Consider the following 18,379-nt stretch of genomic DNA (forward strand, 5'->3'; position numbering starts at 1 on the left):
TAGAATTGAATAATTTGATATATGTAAATATCAGTGATTTTAAAGGGATAGATGTTCAAAGATTTTTCAAACTGGGCTTTTTCTTCATCTTTCTAAACCTGTTATTCTGCAATTTTAGATTAAATTCAGGTTAAGAGTATTCATCATTCTGACCAAATATTTGTCACTGGTGAGGAAGTAGTTTACTGTGATTTTATTTTATTGTGTAACCTTTTGTTTTCCATACTTTGTTTTTTCATTTGCTAAGTTTTGTCTTTCTCTGCCCTCTAGCAGCTCTATAAAATGCTTCTCAGTACAATTTTCCACATGGTCAAATCTGTCAGATAAACTTAGTAGTTCCATTTATTCCTGTAGTCATCCCTTCTATAGCTGTCTTTCTTCCCGCTTTATTCTGGTTTGTTCTCTGTTTAAGCCTGCCTCAAAGCTGTCATCTTGGGACATTCTGGGAGTTTGTTTCGTTTTTGTTGAGTCCTTTTTTCCTGGATCCCATGCCTTCCTTTTGGTTTGTTCCTTCATTTTGGCTTGCTTGGGAAGGTTTATTTCTACCCTCACACTTGACTGTTGGGCTGTTGAGAGATTTCTGTATCGGAAATTATTTTCCGTTAAAAGTTTGGAAGTGTTACCTTATTGCCTGGCTTCCAGTATTGATGTTGAGAACTTTGATCTCCAAACAGCTGTCTTCTGTTCTGTTTGGGAGATTTCAATCCTTTAACCAAGTTTTAAAATTTCAGATGTCTTTTTTAAAAAATGTTTTATGAACTCTTCTCCGTCCGTATTATAGCATTTTTTTTCTTTTTCACAGGTACAGCATCTTCTGTTATCTCTTCAAGGATGTTAATTATAGTTTCTTTGGCATGTTCTTCCATGCCTTGCATTGTATCTGCTTCCTCTAACTTTTTTTCTATTTGTTTTGGTCTCTTTCTTTTTGCTCAGAGCTTTCTTCAGATCGGTATGATCCTTAGCAGTTCCTTTATAATCAAGAGAATGATTGAAAGCTCACTGGGCATGCATGAGCATGCGTGAGTGTCGAGTCACTAAGTCCTGTCTGACTTTTTGCAACCCATAGACTGTATAGTCCCCCAGGCTTCTCTGTCCATGGGATTTTCCAGGCAAGAATACTGGAATGAGTTGCCATTTGCTCCTACAGGGGTTCTTCTCGATCCAGGGATTGAACCTGTGTCTCTAGGATTCGCAGGCAGATTTTTTACTGTTGAGCCACCTGGGAAGCCCTCTCATAGCTTACTGACTACTGAACTCCCTTATTTTTTATCTTTTGTTTGTCTGTTTTCCTCTAGGTGGTTGGTAAGAGGGCTTTCAGTTTCTTCCTTCATCTTTCTGTTCATCTGTATAAATGGAATAGTGGAGAGAGAAGAGGACTGGCAGAAGTAATGAGTTTTGATGTCAGGGTTCTAATGCTGGATATGAGAAGAAAGCTACAAATCTCACTGATTTATAAGTTTTCAGTAAATCTGCCTGTTTTCATACCAACATGTAATTTCTCCCTTTTTCTGTATGTGTCATCCCTGAGACTGGAGCCACACTCTGATTCAGTTTTGCGGAATACCTCTCATTCCCTTAGTGTGTGTGTGAGGGGGAGGGGGCGTGTGGAGAGGTGGGGAGGGTGAAGCAGTATGGTTCTGTCATCTTGCCTCTCCCAGCACTTCGAATTTCTAAGCCTTTCTGAGGTACTGCGGTGTAAACAGAGTTGTTTCTTATTATTTCTTTCTATAAGGATTTATATTAACCTTCTTTCATTATGCTAGGTCATTTACTATTCCACCATCAGCTTTCTGTCTTTGTAAGTTGTATTTCAGGTTAAAATTATAATTTCACAGTTATATTAAAAATGGAATTTATGTGTTCAAATTTTTTTTCCTTCTCCTTATTGTTAGGGTCTGTTTTTCAAGAAAAGATCTTAAATTTTAGCCTTATTTTGATTTGTGCCTATTTGTGGGACACTGGTGAAATGCCTTAATCTTTTTGAGCTCATATTCATCTGTTATTATAGGTATTCCTTCTCAGAGCATGAAATTACCTGAACCTGGCATATTGTAGGCATTTATAGGGATGTTAGTCCCTAACTCTTCTTTCCTATAGAAGACATTGGAGACATTTAGTTTGATTTAATTCATGGGTAGGTATAACCTGTATAGTTTTCCCATTGGTATCCAGGTTTCTGGTATACCAGAATTTTTGGTATTAGTATGAGCCATACTAACTTGTTCAAAGAAGTGTATATTTCAGAAGTTTATATTACAGTTAATAGTAACTCATTCATTTTTCACCATCCTCAAATGAATTAAAAATTTCAAATTATAGATAAACTATATAAATAGGATATTGAAAAAATAGTACTTGGTTTTAGAGTAAATCAAGATTGCCGGGAAATATCAAAACCCTCAGATATGCAGATGACACCACTCTTATGGCAGAAAGCAAAGAAGTAAAGAGCCTCTTGATAAAAGTGAAAGAGGAGAGTGAAAAACTTGGCTTAAAATTCAACATTCAGAAACCTAAGATCATGGCATCTGGTCCCATCACTTCATGGCAAATAGATGGGGAAACAGTGGAAACAATGAGAGAATATTTTTTGGGGCTCCAAAATCACTGCAGATGCTGACTGCAGCCATGAAATTAAAAGACGCTTGCTCCTTGGAAGAAAAGTTATGACCAACCTAGACAAAAGCAGAGACATTACTTTACCAACAAAGGTCCATCTAGTCAAAGCTTTAGTTTTTCCAGTAGTCATGTATGGATGTGAGAGTTGGACTATAAAGAAAGCTGAGCGCCGAAGAATTGATACTTTTGAACTGTGGTGTTGGAGAAGACTCTTGAGAGTCCCTTGGACTGCAGGGAGATCCAACCAGTCCATCCTAAAGGAGATCAGTCCTGGATATTCACTGGAAGGACTGATGTTGAAGCTGAAACTCCAATACTTTGGTCTCCTGATGTGAAGGACTGACTTGTTGGAAAAGACCCTGATGCTGGGAAAGATTGAAGGCAGGAGGAGAAGGGGACGACAGAGGATGAGATGGTTGGATGGTGTCACCGACTCAATGGACATGAGTTTGAGTAAGCTCCAGGAGTTGGTGATGGACAGGGAGGCCTGGCTTGCTGCAGTCTATGGGGTCGCAAAGAGTCAGACACGACTGAGCAACTGAACTACAGTAAAAAGAATTCTGATGAAATAATTGTGGCTTATGTAAAATTTTTTTGTGTGTGTGATTTAGGAGAATTAATAATAAAAGTACATTCTTACCAACTAAAGTAATTTTTAATCTCTTTAGACATTATTTTGAATACATTAAGCTTTATACATATTATTTTTTTTTAAATTGTTGGTTGAAAATATTTAACTTTTTATCATGAAAAAATTTAATACTAAGGAAACCAGAGCCATGTGACTTCTGGGTCTATCCATCATCCTGTTTTCGACAATTACCAACAATTTACAATTCATGTTTTGTTTCTTCTCCTCTACTTATTTTTGGTTTTTGCTCAAGTATTTTAAAGCATATGCTGAATATAGATCATTGACCCCCAAATAATTAGCATTGAATTTTCTTTTCATTATAGAATAATGCTTATAAAATTTCAACAATTCAGTGTATATATTGGTGCTTTAACGAGGGCTTCCCAGGTAGCGCCAGTGGTAAAGAATCTGCCTGCCAGTGCAGGAGTCCTAAGAGATGCGGATTGGATCTCTGGGTCGGGAGGATCCCCTAGAGGAGGAAATGGCACGCCTCTCCAGTATTCTTGCCTGGAAAATTCCATAGGCAGAGGAGCCTGGCGGGTTACAGTCCCTGGGGCTGCAAAGAGTTGGACACGACTGAGTGACTGAACAGATAACTTTTAAAGACTGCAGTTCTCTTCCGCTCCCAAACTGTCAGAAACAGTATTTCAGTATCTCCTGAAATAAATAAGCTTATGCATTTTTTAGATTCTTTTTTAAAAATTATTTTTTAAAATTCTAGTAAAATACACAGAACATGAAATTTACAGTTTTAGTCATTCTTTTTTTAAAAAGACATTTATTTTTTGGAGGCTAATTACTTTACAATATTGTATTGGTTTTGCCATACATCAACATGAATCCGCCATGGGTGTACATGTGTTAACCATCCTGAACCCCCCTCCCACCTCCCTCCCCGTACCACCCCTCTGGGTCATCCCAGTGCACCAGCTCCGAGCATCCTGTATCCTGCATTGAACCTGGACTGGCGATTCGTTTCACATATGATATTATTCGTGTTTCATTGCTATTCTCCCAAATCATCCCACCCTCGCCCTCTCCCACAGAGTCCAAAAGACTGTTCTATACATCTGTGTCTCTCTTGCTGTCTCACATACAGGAGTTTTAGTCATTCTCAAGTGTATAGAATACTGGCATTAAGTACACTCAAATTGTTATGCAACCACCACCACTGCACCAGCCATTTTCAGAACTTTTTTCTTCTTCCCAAACTGAAACTCCATACCCATTAAAGAATTACTCCTCTTTTGCTTCCCCACTGCTCACCCCAGCCGTAGCCCACCACCATTCTACTTTCTGTCTGTCTGAATTTGATGACTCCTAAGTACCTCGTATGAGTGGAATCAAAGTATTTGTCCTTTTGTGACAGACTTACTTCATTTAGCATAATATCTTCAGAGTTCATCCATGTTGCAGCATGTGTCAGAATTTCCTTTCTGAAAGCTGAGTAATATTCCATTATACGTATATACCATATTTGGTTTATGCATTCATTCTTTGATAGATGCCTGAGTTCTTCTGTTTTTTTGTCTATAATGAATAATGCTGCTATGAACAGGGTGTGCAGATACCCAGTTGAATCTCTGCTTTCAATTCTTTTGGGTATATACCTCAGAAGTGGAATTGTTGAATGCTATAATAATTTTATTATTGTTGTTACATTTATAGTTTGCCCATAACTATTTTTATAGCAGTTGCACCATTTTACATTTTACACCAGCAGTCCCCAGAGGTTAGGTTAGCTTTGTTGTTTTATTGTTGTTATTTTTAAGGTTAACTCTTTAGTATCTGAAAACTAAATAAGTAAGCAAACAAACCCCCATAACAGCTAATTGATGCAGATATTTGCAAAGTCAGTGTGCATTCAACCGCATCAATATACGGGGAAAAAAATGAGGGGTTTGGTGGGAGAAAGAAAAGGCTTTTATTGAGTGCTTGTCAGGTGCCATGGTGTTAGCTTAATATTTTTCCATTAATACTTGGAGATTTGTTTATCTTTTTCAGAATTGCATAGCTAATGTCTGAAGAATTTGAATCAACCCTGTCTCTGCTAAGATCTAAGACTACTTTTTTACACAGTGCTTCAGTTAACTTGATTTTTTTCCTTTTAGACTGTGATAACAGGAAGAGAGTAAAGATGAACTTTATTTTCACAAATTATTTTTCCCCTAACTTTGTATTATAAAAAAATTTAGAGTTCAGAGAAGTTGAAAGAACAACATGATGATCTTGTACAGATTTTCCTTACTGCGTTCCTTCTATGTTAATATATTTTTTTATGTTAATATTTTATCATATATTTTCGTTGAATCATTTGAAACTGAGTTGTAGACATCATGGCACTTCTTTCTTAAATATTCCAGCCATCATGTCCTACAATTAACGACATAACCATAATAATAGAACACTTTAGAAACTTAATATAGCCAGTCCATACGCAAGTTCTTCCAGTTTCCCTCAAACCCCTCATCATACTGAAACATTTTCTGTTTTTTTTTTTTTTTAATCTAAAATTATTCTGGTTACATTTTCAATATGATAAGTTGACTTTTTGAAAATACCAGTTTAAGATATTTGTTATATATTTTTCTTTTTTTATGATTTTTAAAGGGTTGCTTTATTGTCGTAGCATTGAATTTGTTCCTTTGTATTCCATATAAACTGAAAGTGAGGTTTAAAGGCATGATTGATTTCAGCTTAAATAGATTTGGTAAGAATATTTCACAGATGTGCTTCATATTATAGCCCATCAGAAGGCCTGTAATATTCAGATTTTGCTGTAAGTAATCATGCTACATTTGATCACTTGGTTGAGATATGACCAATGTCACCATTTTAATAGTTTATTTTTCACCTTGTATTTAGTTTATAATCTGCGGAGTGAAACTTTGCGAATATCTACTTTGCCAGTTGTCTTTTACCTAAAGACTTTAGTATTAACTTCATGATGCCTGCTTGAATTAGCCATTTCAGTTCAGTTCAGTCGCTCAGTTGTAGCTGACTCTTTGCAACCCCATGAACCACAGCACGCCGGGCCTCCCTATCCATCACCAACTCCCAGAGTCCACCCAAACCCATGTCTGTTGAGTCGGTGATGCCATCCAACAATCTCATCCTTTGTCGTCCCCTTCTCCTCCCGCCCTCAATCTTTGCCAGCATCAGGGTCTTTTCAAATGAGTCAGCTCTTCACATCAGGTGGCTAAAATATTGGAGTTTCAGCTTCAGCCTCAGTCCTTCCAATGAACACCCAGGACTGCTCTCCTTTAGGATGGACTGGTTGGATCTCCTTGCAGTCCAAGGGACTCTCAAGAGTCTTCTCCAACACCACAGTTCAAAAGCATCAATTCTTTGGTACTCAGCTTTCTTTATAGTCCAACTCTCACATCCATACATGACCACTGGAAATACCATAACCTTGACTAGTCGGACCTTTGTTGGCAAAGTAATGTCTCTGCTTTTTAACATGCTGTCTAGGTTGGTCATAACTTTCCTTCCAAGGAGTAAGTGTCTTTTAATTTCATGGCTGCAGTCACCATCCACAGTGATTTTGGAGCCCAGGAAAATAAAGTCAGCCACTGTTTCCACTGTTTCCCCATCTATTTGCCATGAAGTGATGGGACTGGATGCCATGATCTTCATTTTCTGAATGTTGAGCTTTAAGCCAACTTTTCACTCTCCTCTTTCACTTTCATCAAGAGGCTCTTTAGTTCTTCACTTTCTGCCATAAGGGTGGTGTCATCTGCATATCTCAGGTTATTCTAGTTAGGATAAATAAGAATTGATCACTTCAATAATTTAGCTTCCTTCTTATCTCTAATAATTTCATAAACCTAATGGGTTATTAAGATTATTAAGCAATAATCAGGCCTTATTGACTTTGCAAATACTGTTCAGTGCAGATCAGAAGTCCTTTCTTGGTTTTCAGAAAGTTAAAAATTGCCTCTTTTTCATTTACATATATACTTATAACTTCATTTTCTGTCTTCTCTGGTCTGTGATGAGGTAATCTGGTGATTCTCCTTTATTCCTGGGAATATTTTTTCTGCAGTTCTCCATTCTTATTTCTGGCCCATTCTGTTACCCTTTGAGCCAGCTGCACAGCTTTCATACTCATATTTTCTTGTGTTTCTCTTCTGCGCTCTGGGTCCTGTTTCCTATGTCTCAAGTCTTCTTCCTTCTTTGTGTACTCCTTTACTTCAGCATACCCTCAAGTAACTTCCTAAAACAGGATGCATGCATGATAAAAATTTTGAACTTTTGCTTATCTGAAAATGTCTTCCTACATACTTGATTCATAGTTTGGCAGATTCTAGGTAGAGTTCTAGGTTAGAAAACATTTTCATTCTGAATTGTAAAGGCACTGCTGTAGTACTGCTTTCTAGCGTCTAGTGTTACGTTGAAGAGTCCAGTTACACATTGTTACCTGATATATATATATATATTCTTATCTTCTCCTCCTCTGGAGGCTTTTTGAATCTTCCTTTATCCCCAGTGTACTGCAGTTTCCTGAGGGTGTGCTGGTGCAAGGTGGGTAGGGTGTGGGGGTAGGGGGCTGCAGTGCTGAATGCCGTTCTTTGTACTTGTCCGTTAAAGAATCTGCATTTTGGAGACTGATTTTTTTGGGGGGATTTATTTATTGATTATTGGAGAAGGAAATGGGAACCCACTCCAGTGTTCTTGCCTGGAGAATCCCAGGGACGGGGGAGCCTGGTGGGCTGCCATCTATGGGGTCACACAGAGTTGGACACGACTGAAGTGACTTAGCAGCGGCATTTATTGATTGATATTTTTCTTATACAGTTGTTTCTTTTTTGTGAAATTTCGGTTCGCTTGATATTGGAGCTCCTGAATAGATCCTTTGGGTTGCTTTATTTTCTGCTATTTTTCACTTCTTTTTCTGTTGCTCTGCTTTCTGGAAGATTATCTAAACTTGATCTCTTTTGGCCTTTTAATTAAGCCTGTCAGTTTTGCTGTTGTATTTTTAATTTTCATAAGTTCTCTTTTTAAAAATTTTCTGATGCAGTTCAGCTTAAATATTTTAGGAAAGTACAATCAGCTTGTATTCACCTTGCCTAGGGTATCTGGGCGAAGGCTGTGGCTACCCACTCCAGTACTCTTGCCTGGAAAATCCCATGGGTGGAGGAGCCTGGTAGACTGCAGTCCATGGGGTCTCAAAGAGTTGGACATGACTGAAGCGACTTAGCAGCAGCAGCAGGTTATCTGAGTCTTAGGCCTGTTCACTTTTTTCAGAAAATGAATGTTTGAGAAAATGAGTGTTTGCCTTAAGGGGTGCGATTGAAATGATCACTTGAATGTTTGGGGTGAGGGTAAGAGAACTGGAAAATCAAACTCTTTCTCATATAAACTTATAAACAATTTCTCTTGTTTTAAGATCCTTGTATGTGTGTATATGTGTGAATACATACATACATAACAGATGTATACACATGAATGTGTGTGTGTTTACATATATATATGCACAGTATACATTATATGTCAAACTTGGGATTCTTTTATAGGTTTACACTTATATATATCAGTTTGCAGTTTTCCTCCAACGTATCTTGAAAATTTTGCCTGTGAAGTTAACTATTATTTAAACATGGTTTTGAGGGGGCTTCCCAGGTGGCGCTAGTGGTAAAGAACCCATTTGCCAGTGCAGGAGATGTAAGAGACGTGGGTTCAGTCCTTGGCTTGGCAAGACTCTCTGGAGGAGGGCATGGCAACCGCTCCAGTATTTTTGCCTGGAGAATCCCATGGACAGAGGAGCCTGTGGGCTAGAGTCCGTGGAGTTGCAGAGTCGCACATGACTAAAGTGACTTAGCACGTATGCACACAAACATAATTTTTAATGACTTCATAATCTTCCATTTCTTAATATACCCAAATTTAACTAATTTTCATTATTAAACATTTGTTATTTATAGTTTTTTACTATTAAAAATAATATAGGAAAAGAATAATATGGGGTGAAGATCCTTTCATGAGCATTTTTGTGCAGACTTGGTTTTCTTTTTATTAAATCCTACTGGTGGAATTGGGGGATAAAAGGAATGATGGGTTTTAATATTTTTTCAGTGTGTTGTTAAATTGCCCCCCAGTTGACTCATTAGAAAAGACTCTGATGCTGGGAGGGATTGGGGGCAGGAGGAGAAGGGGACGACAGAGGATGAGATGGCTGGATGGCATCACCGACTCGATGGACGTGAGTTTGAGTGAACTCCGGGAGTTGGTGATGGACAGGGAGGCCTGGCGTGCTGCAATTCATGGGGTCGCAAAGAGTCGGACACAATTGAGCGACTGGACTAAACTGAAGGCTATCAGTTTATACTCATTATCATTGTGTAGAAGTACCTATTTACTTCACCTTTGCCAAGCAGCACTAGTTAAGAAAAAATTTTGTGTTTATGTAAGATGATGGACAGTTTGTGATACATGTAAGTCAAATCATTATGCTTTATACACCTTCAACTTATTATTCAGTGATATATGAATATCCCAATAAAACCAGTCAGTTTGATAGGTGAAAAAAATGATTTTACATTATTTTAATTGAGTTTTTCTTCATGTTTATGGGACAGTAACATTGTTTGAAATGTGTTTGTTTTATGTGCTTTGTACCTTTTTCTATTTACTATTTTCTTTTTAAGATTTTTATTTTTCTGTTTATAATATTTTCCTTTCTTGGTGTTAAATTGTAAGAGTTCTTTGTGTAAAAGCAGCTCTTTGTAAATAAGAAATTACCCCATTGTCTTTTGGGAAAATTATTTGTCTTTATTGAGGCTAATCCAGAAAAGTTTTGGATTCCTGCTGTTGTTGAAGAATAGCTTCATTAAATCTTAAAACTGTTTGTCAAAAATGACCAGGTCACTTAGAAAAGGGATATATATACATTTGAAGGACTAATCCTGAAAGGTTTTCAGGACTAAGAATTCCCTTTCTTGCCGTGGAAAAGAAGGAAGAATTAACAAAGATCAACCTAGAGTACCTTGCTGGAGAGAAAGTCGTGATGAACTATAGAAAATAACAGTAATATCTCACTTTATTGCAGGACTTCTTTCATGCATCAAACAAGCATTTATTGAGGGAGAACCATCTCTGTCTCAAGGAATGTACGCTGGTGGGAGCAGGAATGATGCTAAGAAGAAAGATATGTTTGTAGCTAACTAGAATACAGTATGAGATGGAGAACCTGCTTTCTGTATTATTCGGTAAATTGTTAGTGGACCTGGTCTAGTTTCTTAGCACAGAACAAATGAGAATGAGCCCATCAGTGACTGCCAGAAGTTAGAGCTGCCACCGCTTTTCCCTGGGTGATAAATGACAGGTGAAACAATAAAAATGAAATGATTCTCAATTGCTGTTTTTTCTTCTGTTTTTGAAGGCAGTATGAATATGATAGTGAAAGTTAAAATGAATTGTATTTTTGAAAACAGTGATGTATGTAGAAATGTAATTAGAACTGTTAAAACATAGGTGGCAATCGTGTGTTATCTGGAAATCTGTGAATTAATTCTGAAGATTCCAGGTGAATGACTTGTTGATATATTTGATCAGTTTCTTAAAGGTATTCACAGTTCTTTTTCTAAGTTTTGCTTTCTTACTGGAGCAGTTCATCTAATATTTGTGTGTGCGTGTATATTTTCATCCCTACATTATTATAATAACATCAGTACTTGTGGAGTCTACTGAATTTTATTATAACCAGGCAAAAACAGTTATTCTGTTATTTAAGAGCTGGTTTCCAGACTTCCCTAGAGGTCCAGTGGTTGAGACTTCACCTTCCAGTGCAGGGGGTGTGGTTTCTATCCCTGTTTGGGGAGCTGGGTTCCCATATGTCTTGTGGCCAAAAAATGTAGAACAGAAACAGTATTGTGACAAATTCAGTAAAAGCTAAAAAAAAAAAGACATTTCCAAAGTGGTGCTTAACATAAGAATCAACTGATACCTTATGAATTTTAAGGTTCTTTAGTCAAGCACTAGAATTCGTTTTTGCCTCTTACACATAAGTGCTCAATAGGAATGTATCGGGCGAATGAAATGTATGTTATTATACATTGCTGCATATATGGTTTACGCTACTAAATCATAAGTTGACCATATGTTTGACGAATCCCATTTATATTTTGTTTGAAACTATTTTCATTAGCTTTCCTTATTATGTCTTAACTTTTCCATATGAGATCTGTCTTTAGCCCATGTGTGTTTTTCCACATACATAATTTATAGTATGTTGTGAGTTGATAATGACTTATTCCTTTTTTTCCCTTCATTCTTCTATTCCTTTGGCCTCTTTAGATTTAAATTGTTTTCGTGGGTCTCTTAGCATCTGTGTTCCATCTGTTCTGTATCCCCCTTTCTATTTTAAAATAAAACTTGTCCTTATGTTAAATTGGACTTTTCAAAACAAATACTTTTGTTGTTCTTATGATGGAATAATTCTTACTTTTATTCTAAGAATTGTGATGGGAAGGTGAGCTAGAAATTCTTTCCAAGCCTTAGATTAAACCCCGAAGGTTAAAATTGTACAAATTCTTGGTCATGGAAAGAAATAAACACTCAAGAATGATCGTTGAAGAGCAACCTATTCAGTAAACTAGATGCCAGGGAGTCTTTCTTTTGTGTGTGTGAAAAGACCTAGAAGTGGCGTTTATAAATAAAAATGCATTACTGTGTAGTAGCAGCAGACTTGAGATTGTATAGACAGTGGAGTTCTCAATTGTTACGGCCCGGAATGTTTATTATACCTCAGTAGTATGGTTAGATAGATAATAATAGTCTATATTTATAAGGCATATTGCATAAAATGTTTTTGTATATACTTCTGTTTAATCTTACCTAAACTCCATTTTAGAGCTGAAACTGGAGATCTGAAAATATGTTAGTTACCAGGGTTATAGAGCTTAAATATGAACCTGGGTCTTCTGAGCTTGTGGGTTTCCCACTTTCTCATAGCTGTTACATGTTTGCCTGTAACAAGTAAATACCTAACATAGCATCTTTATACTATGTGTAACATGACTAAAGAAAATTTAATGAATGTACTTGAAGTTGGATTTTGAAAAAAGGATGTGCTCTGACAGGAAGCAAAAAATTCTCGGAAGAGTGAGTGAGGTCAAGACTGAGATAGATGTGTATGTTGGGACAACAGTTATGCCACAAAAATGCTTTTCTCCTATGTATATATAGGTTTACTTGTATTTTTGTTTCCTTTGTTTTGAGGGTATAGGATAGGCGGTAAATGCAGTTATGTTGTCAGTCACTCTTACTGTCTTGGCTGTGTCATTGTTTTGTTTCCATAGGTGCCTTTCATATGATGACTTCACACCTTACTTTTACTTGAACTATTTAATACTGTACTTGAGGGCATATTTCAAGACCCCTTTTTGTGTATTCAGTTCAGTTCAGTCACTCAGTCATGTCCAACTCTTTACAACCCCGTGGACTGCAGCATGCCAGGCTTCCCTGTCCATCACCAACTCCCGGCGCTTGCTCAAACTCATGTCCATCGAGTCAGTGATGCCATCCAGCCATCATCCTCTGTTGCCCCCTTCTCCTGCCTTCAGTCTTTCCCAGCATCAGGGTCTTTTCTAATGAGTCAGTGCTTTGCATTGGGTGGCCAAAGTATTGGAACTTCAGCTTCAGCATCAGTCCTTCCACTGAATATTCAGGACTGATTTCCTTGAGCATTGACTGGTTTGATCTCCTTGCAGTCCAAGGGACTCTCAAGAATCTTCTCCAACACCACAGTTCATCAGTTCTTTGGCACTCAGCTTTCTTTATAGTCCAACTCTCACATCCATATGTGACTACTGGAAAAATTATAGCTTTGACTGGTTGGACCGTTGTTAGTAAAGTAATGTCTGCTTTTTAATATGCTGTCTAGGGTGGTCATAGCTTTTCTTCCAGGAAGCAAACATCTTTTTAATTTCATGGCTGAAGTCCCCATCTGCAGTGATATTGGAGCCCCAAAAAATAGTCTTGTCACTGTTTCCATTGTTTCCCCATCTATTTCCCATGAGGTGATGGGACCGATGCCATGATCTTAGTGTTTTCAATGTTGAGTCTTAAGCCAGCTTTTTCACTCTCCTCTTTCACTTTCATCCAGAAACTCTGTAGTTCCTCTTCACTTTCTGCCGTAACGGTGGTGTCATCTGCGTATCTGAAGTTACTGATATTTCTCCCAGCAATCTTGATTCCAGCTTGTGCTTCATCCAGCCTGGCATAGCACATGAAGTACTCTGCATATAAGTTAAATAAGCAGGGTGACAATATGCAGCCTTGACGTTCTCCTTCTTAATTTGAGAACAGGCTGTTGTTTCATATCTGATCTAACTGTTGCTTCTTAACCTGTATACAGATTTCTCAAGAGGCAGGTCAGGTGGTCTGGTATCCCCATCTCTTTCAGAATTTTCCACAGTTTATTGTGATCCCCACAGTCAAAGGCTTTGGCATAGTCAATAAAGCAGAAATAGATGTTTTTCTGGAATTCTCTTGCTTTCTCGATGATCCAGTGGATGTTGGCAATTTGATCTCTGGTTCCTCTGCCTTTTCTAAAACCAGCTTGAACATCTGGGAGTTCACAGTTCACGTATTACTGAAGCCTGGCTTGGAGAATTTTGAGCATTACTATACTAGTGTGTGAGATGAGTGCAATTGTACAGTAGTTTGAGCATTCTTTGGCATTGCCTTTCTTTGGGATTGGAATGAAAACTGACCTTTTCCAGTCCTGTGGCCACTGCTGAGTTTTCCAAAAATGCTGGCATATTGAGTGCAGCATCATCTTTCAGGATTTGAAATAGCTCCACTGGAATTCCATCACCTCCACTAGCTTTGTTCGTAGTGATGCTTTCTAAGGCCCACTTAACTTCACATTTCAGGATGTCTTTGAACATAAAACTACTTAAAAAAAAAAAGGAAAATCTGTAAGAAAATATATTTATAAATAAAGTCTATAAAAATTGGATCATGCTATATTACAGTTTTATTTCCTGAGAAACTAGTTTAATTTTATTCTGCAAAAATATATTCTGTTGTAGATTTATAGCTCATATTCTTTATTTGCCCTTAAAATTCTATAGTTGTTTTAATCTTTGGTGTTAGAAGTGAAGATCATGGTTACCCTTAGCAGTACTTCATAAAGACTGAAGGGAACACATAGGGGTACTGGGTGCTGTTTATTTTTGTGAAAATTGAGTGGTTTATGGTACTTACATGTTTTTTTTTTTCTGTATGTATATTAGTTTAATAAACTTTTAAAAGTTCAATAGTTATTGAAAAACACTTTTAGGTTAATAAATATTTAGGGGTAATTGGGAAAAGAAATGTGGAGACATTACAGATAACTGTTTTCTTCAGTTGTGATTTTAAGTGATATGTAACTAGTTCATTTAAAAAGTGTGATTACTTATACAATATTAACTTATATATGTTTTTAGGCTCCAGCTATTTGTGCTGCCATTTTATGGCTGAATGACAGCCTATGATATGATTTCAAGGATTTTAAAACATCAAAAAGTAAGAGTAGTGAGCTAATCTGAAGTATGAGAACAGTTTGATCAATTCTAGAACTTGAGAATAAGTTGTATATGAGCATATATCAGAACTGGAAAAGGTTAGTTTTCGTTCCAAACCTAAGGAAGGGCAATGACAAAGAATGCTCAAACTACCGCATAATTGTCCTCATTTCACATGCTAGCAAGGTGGTACTCAGGATCCTTCAAGCTGGATTTAGACAAGGCAGAGGAACCAGAGATCAAATTGCCAACAGCCATTGATCAAATGGAAAAAGCAAGGGAATTCCAGAAAAAGCATCTGTTTCACTGACTATGCTAAAGCCTTTGACTGTAGATCACTACAAACTGGAAAATTCTTCAAGAGATGGGAATACCAGACCAACTTACCTGCCTCCTGAGAAAACTTTATGTGAGTCAAGAAGCAACAGTTAGGACCAGACATGCAACAATGGACTGGTTCAAAATTGGGAAAGGAGAGTGTTAAGGCTGTACATTGTCAACCTGTTTATTTAACTTACGTGCAGAGTATATCATGTGATATACCGGGCTGGGTAAATCACAAGTTGGAATGAAGATTTTAGGGAGAAATGTCAACAACCTCAGATACACAAATGAAACCACCCTAATGGCAGAAAGCAAAGAGGAACTAAGGAGCCTCTTGGTGAAGGTGAAAGAGGAGAGTGAAAAAATTGGCTTAAAACTCAGCATTCAAAAAATGAAGATCATGGCATCTGGTCCTGTCACTTCATGGCAAGTAAATGGGGAAATAATGGAAACAGTGACAGACTTTATTTTCTTGGGCTCCAAAATAAAGCCGATGGCGACTGCAGCCATGAAATTAAAAGACGCTTGCTCCTTAGGAAAACAAAAACTATGACAGACTTAGTGTATTAAAAAGTAAAGACATCACTTTGCCCACAAATGTCTGTATAGTCAAATGGATGTGAGAGTTGGTCCATAAAGAAGGCTGAGTGCTGAAGAATTGATGCTTGCAAACTGATGCTGGAGAAGACTCGTCAAAGTCCCTTGGACTGCAAGGAGATCCGACCAATCAATCCTAAAGGAAATCAACCCAGAATATTCACTGGAAGGACGGATGCTGAAGGTGAAGCTCCAATACTTTGGCCACCTGATGCAAAAAGCCGACTCATTGGAAAAGACATTGATTCTTTTTAAAAACTAGTTTTATTTGTTCATTCTTGGCCATGTTGGGTCTTTGTTGCTGTGCGCGGGCTCTGTAGTTGCAGCGCACAGGCTTCTAATTGCCATGGCTTCTCTTGCTAAAGAGCACGGTCCCTAGGGTGCACAGGGCGCAGCAGTTGCACTCCCAGACTCTAAAGCAGAGGCTCGATAGTTGTGGCACTTGGGCTTAGTTGCTCCGTGGCGTGTGGGATCTTCCCAGATGAGGGATCAAACTTGTATCTCCTGAATTGACAAGTGGATTCTTTACCAATAAGCCACCAGGAAAGTCCTCAAATCTGTATTTTTAAAATTAATATATTTCAAAATATTTGTTAAGTACATAGATTTAATGTTTTTTAGGAATTATCTGTTTTAGTAGTCCAGAGAGTGGTTCAGTACGGTAGCCCCTGGTCTCACATAGCTATTGAACAGTTAAAGTTGAGCTACTTTGTATTGAGATGTGCCATAAGTGTAAACTGTAGACTGAATTTTGTAATCTTACTATGAGTAAAAGAATGTGAAATATCTCAATAACATTTTTTTAGTGTCGGTTCCCTGTTGAAAAATATATTATTAAAATTAATTTTACTAGTTTCCTTTTGTTTCTAATGACTGCTAAAATGTAGATTTACTTATATGGTAACCATTATATTTCTATTTGACAAAACTGATCCAGACAGTAATCTAAATAAACATTAGATGATTAATACCTGAATTTAGACCAGTATTTGTAGAAAGAGAAGTATGAAGGGATTTGAGGAAATTATGTCATTGGCATATGTGGTGTATATTCTTGGCTGTTACGGGATGTTTTGCAGTTTTGTGTGAAGTTTTGTGTCATAACTTTGTAATCGTAGTGAGCTTTTTGAGGACAAGGACTTCATCACTATTTTAAAGTTCTCCTCTACATTGTTGTTGCTGAGTGCATAGGAGCTTGATTGAACAAACAAGAATTAAAAGGACATCAAATAATTTTGCAGAAACAAAGTTTGAATTTTAGAATGTGAACCAATGATTCTTTGATTTCGTATATGCTTTATTTCGATATCATAGTATCACTAGTTAGCCAAGTCAGTCGTCTTTTTTAAAAGATACAAGGGTAAGGAAACTTAACATCTAGTCTTTTATATATATATGTATGTATGTACATGTATATGTACACACATATATGTATATATATATGTATATATGTATATATTATATATATATCAGACTCTCGGTAGTTTTTTTATATCTTCCTTCATTTAGCCCGGGTGTAACTTATGAAAATTTATCATCCATTTCATTATTTTACACATTAGGCCATTGAGAATGAGAATTTTTTCCAGTGTTATGTTAACCAGTATGCCCAACTTCAAAACTAGCCCTTTTTCCACTGTAGTTTACTCTCATGATCAAAGTTAGCCAATTATTTTAAGTGATTTGAAGTTAGGCTGATGTTGTATTGGAAATGAAGTAGGTGAAGAATAATCTGTAGAATAAAATTTGTAATGATACATTTTGACAGCTTATGATGTATATATTCCAGTGCTTAATATATGAGAGGAAATTTAAAAATACTTCCTAAAAACTTAGAACAACAATTACATCTTTTTTTCTTTCTGATTTCCTTGGTGTATTGTAACTTGAGAAATTGGACTGTAGTTCATGAATGAAATAAAATTGTAAAATGTTTTGAAGTATTTATTTTGTCTTTTAGATAAAATCAAAGACAAAATTAAAGAGAGAGATAAAGAAAAGGAGAGAGAGAAAAAGAAGCATAAAGTAATGAATGAGATCAAGAAAGAAAATGGAGAAGTAAAGATTTTGCTGAAAAGTAAGTTTATATTAAGTGATTTCAGTTGTACGATGTTAACATTGTTCAGTATACTTATTGGCTTAGTGATTAAAATAAGAAATGTTACTTGGTGCTGAATTTTACTGAGAATAAACATTTGTGGTCAAGATATGAAAAGTTAATAGTGGACTTCTCTAATCTATATAGTAATATGTCTTTAGTATATTTATTTAGTGAGTTATTGGAAGTAGTAAAGGTAATTATTAGGTTCCTTGAATCATTTAAAAATAGGTTATATAATTCTGTGTTTACATTGCTGGTCTATGGAAAATCTAAAAGAAGAGACTAAAGCAGTTTTTACCGTGATAGAGAGGTGTGGCAGAGGCAGTGATCTTACCAGTGTTTGATGATAATCACTGTGCATAGTTTAGAGGGAGCATTTTACTCTGACCTAAATAACAAGTTTTCCTGTTTTACTGTCTGTTTCTTGCATGCTTAAGAATATCCTCTTTTTGTTTCCTATTTTTTTCTCATTATAACTGTTTAAGTTATTTATTATGTGGGGGTGGATGGTTAGGTAATAATATAGATCCTATCAATAAATATGAACTCTTTGAGAGAGAATTTGTGATAGATAGTTTTAAATTCACT

The 18,379-nt window shown here is 36.7% G+C and overlaps 1 protein-coding gene across 1 annotated transcript in view; it reads left to right on the forward strand.

The window, feature by feature from the left end:
* The window catches only part of LOC128071165 (lysine-specific demethylase RSBN1L), a 61,047-nt gene that overhangs the window by 3,453 nt on the left and 39,215 nt on the right, over positions 1 to 18,379 (forward strand). The window contains exon 2 of the mRNA XM_052664132.1: positions 17,651 to 17,767. Coding sequence (XP_052520092.1) covers positions 17,651 to 17,767 — 117 coding nt within the window. The remainder of the gene's footprint in view (positions 1 to 17,650; positions 17,768 to 18,379) is intronic.

Source organism: Budorcas taxicolor, unplaced genomic scaffold (assembly GCF_023091745.1).
Source record: "Budorcas taxicolor isolate Tak-1 unplaced genomic scaffold, Takin1.1 scaffold244, whole genome shotgun sequence".
Taxonomy (NCBI): Eukaryota; Metazoa; Chordata; class Mammalia; order Artiodactyla; family Bovidae; genus Budorcas; species Budorcas taxicolor.